Source organism: Camelus ferus, chromosome 1, assembly GCF_009834535.1.
Source record: "Camelus ferus isolate YT-003-E chromosome 1, BCGSAC_Cfer_1.0, whole genome shotgun sequence".
Taxonomy (NCBI): domain Eukaryota; kingdom Metazoa; phylum Chordata; class Mammalia; order Artiodactyla; family Camelidae; genus Camelus; species Camelus ferus.
In genome coordinates this window covers 84,113,077-84,126,687 of record NC_045696.1, presented here as the reverse complement: position 1 = coordinate 84,126,687, position 13,611 = coordinate 84,113,077, and the positions used below count along the sequence as shown (strand labels likewise).

The window sequence follows — 13,611 nt, the reverse complement described above, 5'->3', positions numbered from 1 at the left end:
TGCTTCAAATGATAAGAAACATGTTTCTAGAAGCTCTGAATTTGGAGCTTCTTTTTTTCTGATGAAAAATATTCTCTAAATATGAACGGTCATATTTCTAAATAACCAACACGGCTCTCTAAGTTAGGCTTGGCTTAAGAGTAGGTCACAGTGGCAGCTACCATATCCTGCCTTGTATGCATCAACCCCCCAGTCACAATGTGATGCCCTGGAGAGGACTCATGCTTCCTCACATTCTCATTCAGTCCATCATTGTTCCTAACTGAGTACTTTCCATTTAGATGCAGTTTAAAAATATTTGTGGGGAAGAAAGGGGAAAAATAATGGTAAGCTAAAATTCTGAGGTATTGTTGATATTATGTGTCTTTTATGTGTTTCTTCAAATGCACAGAACTGATTCCTTAGCTTTGATTGACATGACCAACATACTTAGTCAAATTATTTATTTAAAAGAATATAGTCACTCTACCATGATCTAACAGCTCCTTTTGTAACTCAGGAATGGTGGACAGAGCATGGACTTTGGCACAGAATTCTAATTCAGCTGCCTACTAGCCTTGGCCAGGCTACCCAACCTCCTTAAGGCTTTTTCCCTCCCTCGTGAAAGAGAATTGGTAATGCCTGCCTTTCTGGCTTATTGTAAGGAGAGAATCGATTTGAATATCTATTCTGCTTGCCTCTTATTTGGAGTGTGACCATGGGTAATTAATCTCTCTATTCCTCAGATTCCCTGTCTATTCAATAAATGTTAATTAAGTCATTCAATAAATATCATTGAGCATCTAAAAAGCACCAGGCACTATATATTTATATATGTTTATTAGATGTTCAAAATATATATTCCTAGGTTAAATAAAGCGCAGGAAGCTAGACAGCACAAAGACTAAAGGGGGCATATTTCCATTCTGGGAGTAAAGAGAGATGTTCTGGTGGAGATGTATGAACAAGATTTGAAATAGCAATAAACACTAGCCATATGAAAAGTATTTGGAGAGAGATTTCTAGATAAGGGGAGAGAATAAAGGTGGGGGTTGTGAAACAGGATGGTTTGTACGGAAACGCTCTGACAGCATGTTGCCATTTGAGCTTAGAATATGCACAAGAATGGGTGAGAAGGAAACTAAGAATAGGTGCAGGCCAGAGGGAGCTTCAGCTTTTTTGAAGACACTTTAAAAGCATTAAACAAGGAAGTGACGTAGACAGACTGCATTATAGAAAGAAATCATTGCAGAAATCATTAAAATGAGCAGAATCTATTTAAGAGGTAAAAGAAAGGCATTACTATAAGAAAGGTCAAATGAAAAGGCTGTGGCATTCATGCGTGTAGAAACGATGCTCTGAATCATACAGTTTAGTAGTAATGGGAAAAGATTTGAAAAAAATATTTAGAATATAAAGTAGAGAAGGCTTAATGACTACTCAGTTGTGAAGTGGAGTGAGAGGGGAAAACCAAGGAGTTTGACCAGGGTGTCCAGCTGTTAACTGAAGCTCTGAATCTAAGAGAATCAGCAGGTTCGGGGGAAAGGAATGAATAATACATTCAGTTTAGAATATGTTGAATTTGGGATTGCAGTCAGACACAACCAGGAAGCAAATGGATAACTGAGCTTAGAAAGAGAAGAGCTGAAGACAGAGATCTGAGACAGCTGCAAAATACTGCCTACCTTCCAAGATGAAGCTAAGGATTAAATTAGATAATGTATGTAAAGTGCGTAACACGACAAAGTACTATGAATAAAATAAATCGGATGGCATATTTAGGTAGCTAATTCAATAAATGAAATTCTTCTTCCACCTTGGGCAGAATTATCAAACCAATTTCTTCATTTAAATAGAGTCTAAAGCTAAAGTTACAGTATAACTTAACAGCCTCCTCTGAGTTTTAAAGAAAGCTTAATAAGCTGACTGTCAATCTTCCAGTTATTTCTTCTCAAATCACTCAACTATTAAGGAACTGGTTTAATGGACCATTCTTCCCAAGCTATAACCAAACAATTCACTTATTCTCTTGCCTCTTTTGTTAAATGCCTCCTGGTGAAAAAAGATCCTGCAAAGATCCTGCGAAATCCATCCTAATATAAGAAACTCTACTTAGGAAATATACTTTTAAAATTCATCAATATGAAAGTAAGACAATGTAATTGGGAATGTATTCCTTCAGCTTTAAATTCCAACTGAGGGATCCAAGGCCTGACAACCTTGTGGAAGATAGAAAAGATGGAGGAAAGTGAGAGGAGTGATAAGTTTTCCTCTTCTCATTTCAATCTTCCCAAAATGTCCTCCCTAAAAGATTATGGAAATTGACCATCCATCAATATAGATCAGAACATCAGATGTTCCTTTAAATCACTTTTGGATGACTTTATATATCTAATCTTTAAAAAGTGTCCTGCTGTAAGGAATCAAAAAAACCTTACATTTGATGTTAATTTCTAACTATGGATGTCTAAAAAATATATGTAAGAAAACGGTATCCAAAGTTTTGACTAACACTGATTAGTTCTTAAAATTCTTTTTTGTCATGTTCAAAATTTAAAGTGGATCAGCTGTATACTACACACCTACCCTGCCATGATATTGGAGAATTTCACTTATTCATTGTCGGAGCCTAATTAGAGAGGTCATTAGGCCATAGTCTGTGGGAATGGTTATGAGTCTTTGACGGAGCATGATTGCTCCCAGGGAGGTGAAGAAGCTTTGCCTTTCAAAGGTGAGGATGATTAAATTACCTCTTAATAGCAAGTAGAATAATCTGAACTAGACTTTCTTTCCTTATAGTCAAACTACCCCTGAAAACCAAGCTGGTGTGGCACTATGTTTTCTTGTCTGTCTGTGCACATTTGCATTAAAAAAATAAAGCCTTTCCTATGATTGATAAAAATCCCCAAATAAATACTACTAGTTTTCTAGGTATAAAATCTGATCTAATCCTAGCTTTGAACCATTAAGGTCATAATTCTATCGCGAATAATCTTGGGCAAATTACATATTAGGACAATATTTTGTGAACCATTGAATTTATGGACAGTATATTTTCAAAACATATCACACTTTTATCTTCCTAGTGCTTATACAATGCCATAGAAAAGGCCCTGCTTATGTTCCCTTAGTTCTCTCAGGAAAAAAGGAAAGAAAAGTAATTTTCCTTATAATGAAATGGGAAAATTGCTCCTGGAGAACAGTAAGTGGACTGTGACAGGCCCTTCTCTGCACTGATATGAAGGAGGTGCTAACAGACTTCAGCAGGTTATTCCCCGCTTGTGCTGCAATTTAAACTAAGTAACAACAGAAAAGGGAATGAGTTCCTTTTGCAGTGGAAGGAATGTTATTTATACATTAAGAATTTATTGCCTACAGAATTTGGCAAATTTCTGGAGTTACTACCCAAGAAGTGGTATTGTGTTTTTACTTGGAATGGTTAAAGAAAAAAGATTTCCCAAAGCCAGGAGAAAGCACTGTAACACTTCTCAAAGCCACTCAAGCTGCATGATCTGAAAATATTTTATTCACTAAGCATTCAGTCAATTCCAAATAGAGTCACTCACCCAGGCCACCAGCAAGTTAAAGACTCAGAATTTGATCAAGATTTCTATGGGGTTTTTTTCTTTTAGATTTAAATGAAACATTCTCCTTCTATATTCCTACAGCTACAGTTTTATATGAAGGACATGCAACACTGTGTTGTCCTGGTTTTGTGTTGTCCATACCTGTCCCAGCCTGTCACCAGTATTGCCTTCTTAAGAACCAGGATATGTGAAATATCCACAGCTCCCTCTTGCCCGACATTTAGTGTGTGGTGACAATATCCATTGAGGTCCCAGACCTTTAAGAGAAAAATGAAAATCACCTTTCAGACAAGAAAAAGTCTTCTTCAATGAGTAAAATCACATGGTGTAACAGGATTATTTTTAACTTTCTTGTTTACGTTCTGGACTAGGGTTGATTCACTTGAGGTATATAATAATTAAAGAAAATCCTCTCACCATTTAAATTTAGCTATTATATCTGTTACTCTATTTGTAACCTTATCAGTCTATTCTAAAATTTTTGGTTCAAAGGCTATTAATCAATGCATATCTTCAAGGGGGAGACAGTAAAAAATCACGAAGCGCCATATTTTGGAGTTTGTCAGAATCTTTCTTTCTCTAAATGTCTCTCTAAATTTTTGTTTCCTTGTTTATGACATAGGAACCTTCCTCCTCAGGGATGCTTGGAATTTGAAACATCTAGTACAGAGCCCGGGAACAAGGTCATCACGTACTAGGTTTTCTCTCTTCTGACAATAAAAACTCCTGTTGACAGTGGGTGCCAGACCCAGTCCCACAGAAGCACAAACAATTCTAGTTCACCTCCTCAGGCTGTGGGTGAGGACGCAGACCTGATGGATGTACTTTAAGAGAGAGGGTCATTAGTTCACCAGCAGTTTAAATGGAGCCCCGCTATGAAACATTATTGGTACCTCACGCACAAAAGGCAAGTCGGCACTTTCTATCAAAATTAAAATGCATATACACTTTGCCTCAAAAATTCAACTTCCAGAAAATCACCACACAGGTGTATTTATGTGTGTGAAATGACATATTTTGAAGGATATTCTGGAAGCATTGCTTATAAAAGCTAAAGATTTGAATCAATTTAATTGCTCATTGACAGAGATTGAACATCAGAATATGGAATCTCTACACAGCAGCGTATAATGTAGCTATGAAGAAGAATGAGTCATCTCCACGTGTCTAAGCTCTGCCGAAAGCCAATCAGCTATGGAACCTCAAGCAAGTTGCTTTATCTCCTTGGGCTTAAGTTTCCTCATCGGGTATAATAATACTGCCAACCATATAGATGCAGGGGTGTGTGTGTGTGTGTATACATGTAAAAAGGGCTTAAGACAGTGTCTTGTTCATAGTGAGTATGCAATAAAATTTAGCTAACATTATTATTACATTGTTTGCATTCATATGAATCAATGTTCAACACAGGAAAATACAAAATGCAGACAGCACGGACAGTGGACTGCCGATGAGAAATAAACAGAGCTCATGGTCTAGGAAGCCGTAAAAGAAACTAGTAACACTCATAGCCACAAGGAAGGAGCTGGGAACAGGGGTGAGAAAGAGACTTTCTTTTCACTGTATATCTCTTTTCTGTTTAAAATTTTATTGTGTGCACACATTAATTATTCAAAACATTAATTAATTTAAAAGCAGACACTTCAAAACCATGAGAAATAGGGCAATACTTTTAAATCTTTGATTGCATAGGTACTGGTTTTGGATTCTAAATTATACATGAGGTTGGAAAAGAGCACTCATTCTTGTTTCTTCACAGAATATGGCCAGCACAGCTCAACACTGATTTATGCACCCTACACAGGGGTTGCCAAATTTCAGCATTCTGTTGTGCTGTTGTAATAAGGATAAATGTGCCTTCAAAAGCTGTGGTTGTAATACTAAATTCACATTAACTTCTAAGATGTCAAGGCTTGAGCTCAGACACTGAGGGGTGCACATGCTCTCTTACCAAGCCACCAAAAATAACACCCACAAAAAAGTATTGTAAAGATCTGACCGTCCCTCCATCTTATCAAGTCCCTTAGCTGGGACCACTGTAGCAACCACCTACAAGTCTCTCCTACCCTGGACACTATAACCAGTTACTTCTCAAGATAGGAGTAAGGAGTCTAACCCATTGCTTTCATTTCTCGGTTCAGTCCCATATCTGAAGACTGGTATGTGGGATGCTCGCTTGTTCCCTTTGCCTGAGCCACTGTCTAAACTCCATTCCAGTTTCTCCTGTTTATTTCACCTTGACTTTTGGGATTATTCCATTACCTTCACACATTTTACCAGTTCCCCCATGAACTAGATTACTTTACTTAAACCTGTGCTCCCAGTCCACATCGCATGATATTAACCTTCCCAGAGGCCATGTTCTGCTGATTTCCAGAGATTCTCACGGCAGCACATTCCACACTGACCGTTGCCAGCCTGGAATTCCCCTGAGTCCTTGCCCCCAAATCCCATGCTGTTCTACCTACATATCCAGATAGCTTTGCATGACCCTCCCCTGCAGCCTACCTAAAAAAATGCATCCCACAGCCCACCAGAACAGGTACATCTAATCAATAGTCTTTGGACTCCAGCTGTGACAGAAAGTTGAGGACCATTCAAAACTTATTCAGGAAACAGCCTTCTGTTGCCTCAAAATGTCACAAGTCACCTCTAATCCAAAACTGTCATTGCTCTGGGAGCCGAGGGGAGCAGAGAAGATTCACTGGTGGGTATGATTTTTGATTTTAAGTACCTAACTTTTTGCAAAAATTTATCATTTTTGCAAAGTGAAATAGCACCTTCCTCCCAGAAGAAATTAATACTAGTTACAAAATAAGAAAACTGGAAGCATAAAATAGTGATAGTTTAGGATGGATAATAAATATGATTGTTTTTCGTACTACCCTTCTTTACTATCTCAGTTACCTTCACACAAAAATGCAAATTACAAAATGGGTTGATTTTTAAATATTCATTTTCAGAAAAATTGGCATTGATGCCATTTTAAAAGTTTACTTACTTGCCCTGATTTCTCATTGTATAAACTGAGAAAAAAGAAGACTAGAGACAGTAGCTGAAGCACACGAAGATTATTCAGGCCTCTTATTCCCCAAAGTGGTCCTTTCTCCAGAACACTGGAAAAGGCTTTCTAAAGTAAGTAAGCTTCTAAATAATTTATTAAGAAAAATCATTTATTCATTTGTCCACAGAGGTTTATTTTCCTAACAGCTTTGGTATTAGATGGTTTGGGTTATTTAACTCTTATCTCATCTCATCTCTCTTCCTGCAAGACCAAAAATACCAGCACAAATATAGCCAAAGCTGTGTCTCCTTGCACAACATTTTAATCCCCTCATATCTGGATAGAGAAGCATCACTGTGTTCGCACCTTTATGGTCCCATCTGTGCTGCCAGTCAAAAGACGTGTCTCATTTGCATCTAGGGCCATCGTGCTGATTTCTGCATTGCCATGGCAACCAGTAAACTGTTTGATTTTCTGCCCAGTGTCTATCATCCAGAAGGAAACAGTCGACCCCACATCAGAGCTGATGACCTACGAGAAAATAACACTGAGGGAAATTAAATATACTCCCAGAATCTACCATTTTTATTTCAATAAAAATATCCAGCCTGTGCATTTCCACTCGCGAGATCCCTCCACAGTTAGACATTTTTGCAATGTATTTACTTTCTTTTTATTAAGCTGATAACATTTCAATTTCTAGGCCAGAACGGAGGTAATGAAGTCATGATTCTCTTTATCAGAAAAGATAGGAATCTTCTTCCCTTACCCACTGTTCAGCTTAGTGTCGAGGGCCATTCTGAAATAGAATCCTACTGAGAATGAACTTACAAATCTATCACATTTAGATGAGAAAGCTGATTGTATCAGTCACGATACTCTGACACTATTTACTATATGAAGAGAAACATCTCACTAGGTATCAGCTTCCATTCAGCATTCGAAACGAAGGCACCAGCAGCCATGATGGGAAAAAGTTCATTTCAGCAAATCGCTAGAGCTATTGCTTCTGATGCCATTAGCCCCTTTCTTCCTCTTTCCCTCAAGGTACTGTGTGTATTTTTACAGCTAGACACAATTATTGATGACTCACTGAAAACAAAGAACACAGGAAGGTTAAATATAAATCTGCATATACACTCCAAGAAGAAGACAGCAAAACAAATGCAGGGAGGGATAGGATTATATACGACAGTCCCACCATAAGAAATTTAATAGTGGCAAGTAGACTGCTAATTTCAGCTCTAGGTATTTAGACACCCTTTAAGAGATTTATAGGTTATAACTAAATCAACAATATGACTTTGGGACCCAAAAGAATAAAAGAAAAACAAACCAAAAAACCCCACTAAACCAAAAAAATGTGTGGACAGGAAGTTGCCTGAAGCAATATCTAGATTTTAAGAAAACTTAAAGCATATCTTTATCTGCTTAGATATTGATCATCAATGTACAAAGAGAAATTTATTAATAGGTTAAATTTGAATGTCACATTTGCACAATTAAATGGGTTAAAGTTTCAAAAGGCCTGGAGAGCTGGCTGTCATGCATATGTTCATTCATTTATTCATTCACTCATTCTGCGGGCGTTCACGGCATGTCCACTGGGGCCAGCTCTATGACGGCAGTGGGGCTTCACTGATGAACCCCTGCTCTCAAGGGGTCTCTAGTCTAGGCTTGTACATTAGAATCACTTTAAAGATCACAGCTGCATACCAGGGCAGACGCTGTGACTTAATTGGACCAGGCAGTGGTATATTTTAAAGAGCTCCCCAGGTTACTTAAGTACGCAGCCTGGGTCAAGTGCTACTGGCTAGAAGGAGAGACAGACAGGAAATAGATGAATGCCCAGCAATGCTACAAATTCAGAAGTGTCACTCCTGAGGACCTGGGGGCACAGAGAGTAAAACTCAAAATCCACTCACTGGAGGAGGAGGGGTGGGTTAAAAGTGAGAAGGACCAGTCTGGGACTGAAGACAGGAACACGTGTTTGTTGAGTGTCAAGTCCTTTACCCTCACTCTCTCATTTGATCTTTATAAAAACTCTGTAAAATTATGTTATCGCCCTTATTCTACCAGTGATGAAACTGAGATTCTAATCAGCTGAGCACCATCCCCAAGCTGGTATAAGGAGGTGTGAATCCTGGGCCTTCTCCGACAGTCACATGGTAAGACCTTCCTTCATCCCAGACAATGACGAGTGTGCTTAGAAGACAGAACTTGGAGCCTATTTCAAGCCTGAAAAACAATAAGAACAGTGGAGCCCGAGAGCAGATGATGAGATGAGGGGTGGAGCATCAGCTGAGGAAGCAAGCTGGTGACAGACACCTGAAATCTCTAATGAGCAATGCCAGAGAATAACGGGTAGTGAGTATAAAGGTTTTGGTTTTGTTGTTTGGTTTTACTGGGAAAGAGTTCATAGCTTTCATTGGTTATCAGTGGTTATCAGTGGCATGTATGACTCAAAATAAAACTAAGAACGATCTCACCGTGGAAAACAAACTCGTTTGTTTGGGGAAGATCATTTGGAGGCTGCTGTGATAGTCCAGCTAAGAGATGCTCACCTGAGACAGTAGTTCCAGAGGTAAAAAGAAGAGGAGGAATTGGATAAAAAGGCCACCGTTTAGCAACACTAATGCCTCAGCAAAGAATCGATCGTGAGCATGAGAGCTCTCACAGCCTTTGCTTCCCCCCAATATTACAACCCTTAATCAGACAATTTCTTAAAGGAGGTAAAACTATGTCTATGCTACACATTTTCCCTCAGTGAAATCAAAAGTAGCTTCGATGTTTAATTACTGTTATTAAACGATAGCATAATTGCTAGGACAAATGGCCTGAATCTTCAAAATAATGTCACCTAACACCTGAATCCCACGTAACTCGCTGTGTTTCTGTTTGCTTTGGTTTGTGCAGCGTGCACGATAGCTAAGAGCGCTGTGTCTGGAACCAGGATGCCTGAGTTTGAATGTCAGTGTCTGACCTTGTGCTCGTTTCTTGTTCTCTCTAAGTTTCAGTTTCCTCACCTGTAAACCAGAGAGAATCACAGTAACTACCTTAAACTGTTAAGAGATTTAAATACGCCAATGTTTGTAAAGCCCTTACCCCACTGCACACATACAATAAAGAAGTCATAGAAGTTAGCTGGTGTTATTTTTCTGTTTAAGCTTAATCATCTGACCTCTCCTTTGGAATCATATCACTTTTTATATCCAAATCAATTTAAGAAAAACCCCTAATGCCTTCTTAATGCTTCCAACAATAAGAGTGAGTGTAAACAGTTACATTTTAGAAACCAGCTTTTTTAGATGTATGTTGAAATTTAAAATTATATCACACTTAGGATTTTCTCACATAACTGATTAACAATTTCAACTGTATTCATTAAAGACAAAGCCATGAAAACATAATATTCCAAGTACGAGTGAAAATGTTGATAGCAGTCTTTAAAGAGAAGGTTGGAGGATTTTCTGATTTCTGTTTGAAAAGCACTGATACAGCATTATTGAATACTAAGCATTTCAGTACTAAAAGATGGGTATTCCCTGATAGAAACAAAAGAAGCAAAATCAAATAACCCATGTTCAGAGAAAGACTTGTTTACTTGTTCAAGACTGACTTCACTCGCATTACAAAGTATGTCATGCCCCACCCACCACTTTTATCTAATGTAGATGTCCAACAGGAGTTGGTAACTCTCGCTTTTTGCTGTTTTGTGCTCTCCCTCCCTGCCTTACCTGACTGAGCCCCAGCATACTACTCATCACTGTTCAGCACCTTTCTCTAGTCATTTCACAATTTCTCATGAAATCTGAATCAATAATGACAATAGTGTACAGCCAGTCAGATTTCATTTTATGGCAATCTGCCTTAAGGAGCAGTCTTCAGGAAAACAATGTGTTGAAATACGAGGACTTTGTCAAAAACACACAACTGGTGTTAAACAGAACCTACTCTCACTATGACAACAGCAGAATACACGAATAACAAGGCAGGTGAAAAGACATTCAAAGTTTAGCAAGAGAAGAGGGCGTTTAACATCACTCAGCAGATGAAGTGGTTTGACTACAGGGCGGTGAGGACTGTATTTTTAGTAAGCTGTTTTTATCGGTGATGAAACCCAGGAATAAGTATTGGCATCATATTTATATGCCACATTTTGATGATACCAAATCCCTGTAACTTTTGAGTTTACTCCTGACTGCTTCTTATCAGATGAGACCTCAACCGTTGAGGACAGAGCCCTGGCATCTGCAGAGCAGAAACAGCACCGTCCTAATAACTCACTGCAGAGCAAATGGACCTTGGAGCAAATCGTTCTGATGCAAGCACGCTCCACCTCATACACCTGAGTTAATAACTGTTTAGGAATACATAGGTCTTTTTGTCTCTCTCATCCGAAGCTGTCACAGCCAATCAGACAATTCTAAGAGATGTGAGGCTCTGTCCCTGTCCCCTAATTGTTCCCTTGCTATTCCAACAACAATAAGCATTTCTGCTGTCTTTCATATGCATCCCAAGCTCTAGGTCAAAGCAAGAAGAATCAAAAAGTACAGCAGCAGATGTTGCTGGCTACCAAGGGATCAGGGCATTTGATTTAATTACTGGTTTTAGTTTTCTTTTTTAGTCAGTGCTATTTATAGTCTCATCATATAAAGCAGGTTAACTTGTAAATTTTTTTATTTTGCCTCAAATCTCTAGAAATTACATTTCAGTAAGTAGCGAGGTGAGGAGAATGATAATATCCCAGAGGACTGGTACAGACAAAGAATTCAAAAATTTGAAGGCAGCCATTCTCCATTTGTAAATCTTATTTAGCAGATTTCATCTCTTCAGAGATTAATTTGTAATTGGATCTTTCGAACTCATTCCTAGAGTTTATTGAACAACTATAATATGCAAAGTCCAGGATCTAGGCATTGCAGATATAACTGTGAAAAATTTCTGACTTTATATTTAGTCGGGGGGAAATGCAAGTAAATGAGAAAATCAAAAGCATTTTATATACATACACGCACACACATATATGATGTTTAGTGGTGCTAAGCGATATAGAGAAAAATATAACTGAGAAGGAGGCAGAGATCACTGGGGGTGGGCACAAACTGGGGGCTCTGGGAAAGCTTCCTTGAGGAATCATCTGAAGAAAGACATGACTAAGGCGAAGGAAGGAGCCATGCAGATACCTGGGTGAAGAGAGTTCCAGGCAAAGGAAACAGCAGTGCAAAGGCCCTGAGGCAGAGTGGCCTTGGCATATTCAAGGAAGAGCAAGAAGGCCAGTGAGGCTCAGACAGTGTGAATACATGGAGGAGCCATGGGCTGTGACCTGCTGTGGTCATGATACAAGCATTCAAAACACTTCCCAAATCACTGGGCACCCACAAGAACTATGGGACAAAGTCAGAAAAGTATCACTTCTCCTTTTTTGGCTAATACTTATTTAGCTTTTACTCCTGCTTCCTTCTGTGTATCTTTATATACAATATCCTTTGTCCTTCACAGGTAATCTACAGGGGAGGTAGTATTATATACAAAAAGGTATTCCTTTTTATAGGTAAGGAAATTATTGCTTAGAGAAATTAAATTACTTGCTCAACATAAAGCATTGAGAACTCTTACTCTAAAACCGCACTACCTCCTTTATTCTATTCAATATCTTACAATAGCTTATAATGAAAAGGAATATGAAAAGGAATATGTATATATGTGTAACTGACTCACTATGTTGTACACCAGAAATTAACACTATAAACCCACTACACTTCAATTTAAAATTCTTAAAAATTTTTTAAAAATTAAAGTTGCTAAGAAAACTACAAAAACTAGTTGAGGCCGCGTCGGTCTTGCAGGTCCTGGTGCTGCGTGCTTGGAAGCTGTCGCTCCAACCTAACAGTGCGTAAACAGCTGAACAGCTGAAAGATCAACAACCCTTCTTAGTAAGATCAGTGAGAGAAACGAGGTCACAGGGCAAGTCACTGCCCCCGAAACTGGAGAGACCAGCAGGCAAACAGAGAAAATCCAGAGCAGAAACTCATGAACTGAAAACTCCAGGGGTAACAGAGCCGAGTGAGGAGAACCAGAACCGGAACTGATGGGTTGCTGGAGGCTCAAAGCGGGCAAGTCTGAGAGTTAAAAATTCTGGGGAGCCCCCACAAATGTATCAGTTTTTATTTTGAGAATACTGACCATGTTCCCACTGTAAATATTAGAAAAAAATCCCCGCAGGCCCTGGCAGGGTCAGGGGAAGTAAACAACTGCAAAACGGGTCAGAGCACTCTCTTCTTGATAAGGTCTGCCCTCAGGAGGAACTCCTTAACCAGAGCGTAACTGACCTGGGGAAGGGAAATACCAAACTTGAGCTGGTTCTAGCCTTCCCGTCCCACCTAAGGGTGGAAAGCATACGTGAAGTTCACAGCCAAGTGGCACAGGCTCACTGAGAGACTGAGACCCAATCACAGGAATATAGAATGTTTCCCCTCTGCCCCACACCTGACCACCACGTTTCTACTTCCCTATTATAGCAATCCCCTTTACCCAGCACAACATGTCTGACTGTCAAGAAAAAAATCACAAAACACACTAAAAGGCAAAAAACAAACGAACATAAAACATAGTTTTAAGAAACAGAGCAAGCGTCAGCCTCAGATATGGCAGGGATGTTAGAATGATCAGACCTGGAATTTAAAACAATTGTGATTAATATGCTAAGGGCCCTAATGGGTAAAACAGACAGCATGTAAGAACAGATGGATAACATAAGCAGAGAGAAGGAAATCCTTAGAAAGTACCAAAAAGAAATGCTAGAGAGCAAAAACACTGTCACAGAAATGAAGCATGCATTTGATGGTCTTATTAGTAGACTGGATATGGCTGGGGAAAGCATCTCTGAACTTGAGGATAAATCAGTAGAAACCTCAAAAACTGAAGAGCAAAGAGAACAGAGACTGAAAAAAAAACGAAATACAATATCCAAGAACTATGGGACACCTAAAAAGGTGTAGTATTCACATAATGAGGATACCAGAAGAAAAAAGAAAGGAC

General features: G+C 38.9%; 1 protein-coding gene across 1 annotated transcript in view; it reads right to left on the bottom strand.

Annotated features, from left to right (window-relative positions):
* The window catches only part of WDR49 (WD repeat domain 49), a 121,682-nt gene that overhangs the window by 43,890 nt on the left and 64,181 nt on the right, over positions 1-13,611 (bottom strand). Inside the window, exons 8-9 of the mRNA XM_032484883.1 lie at positions 6,937-7,101; positions 3,708-3,823 (exon numbers count right to left, since the gene is read on the bottom strand). Of these exons, the coding sequence (XP_032340774.1) occupies positions 3,708-3,823; positions 6,937-7,101 (281 nt within the window). The remainder of the gene's footprint in view (positions 1-3,707; positions 3,824-6,936; positions 7,102-13,611) is intronic.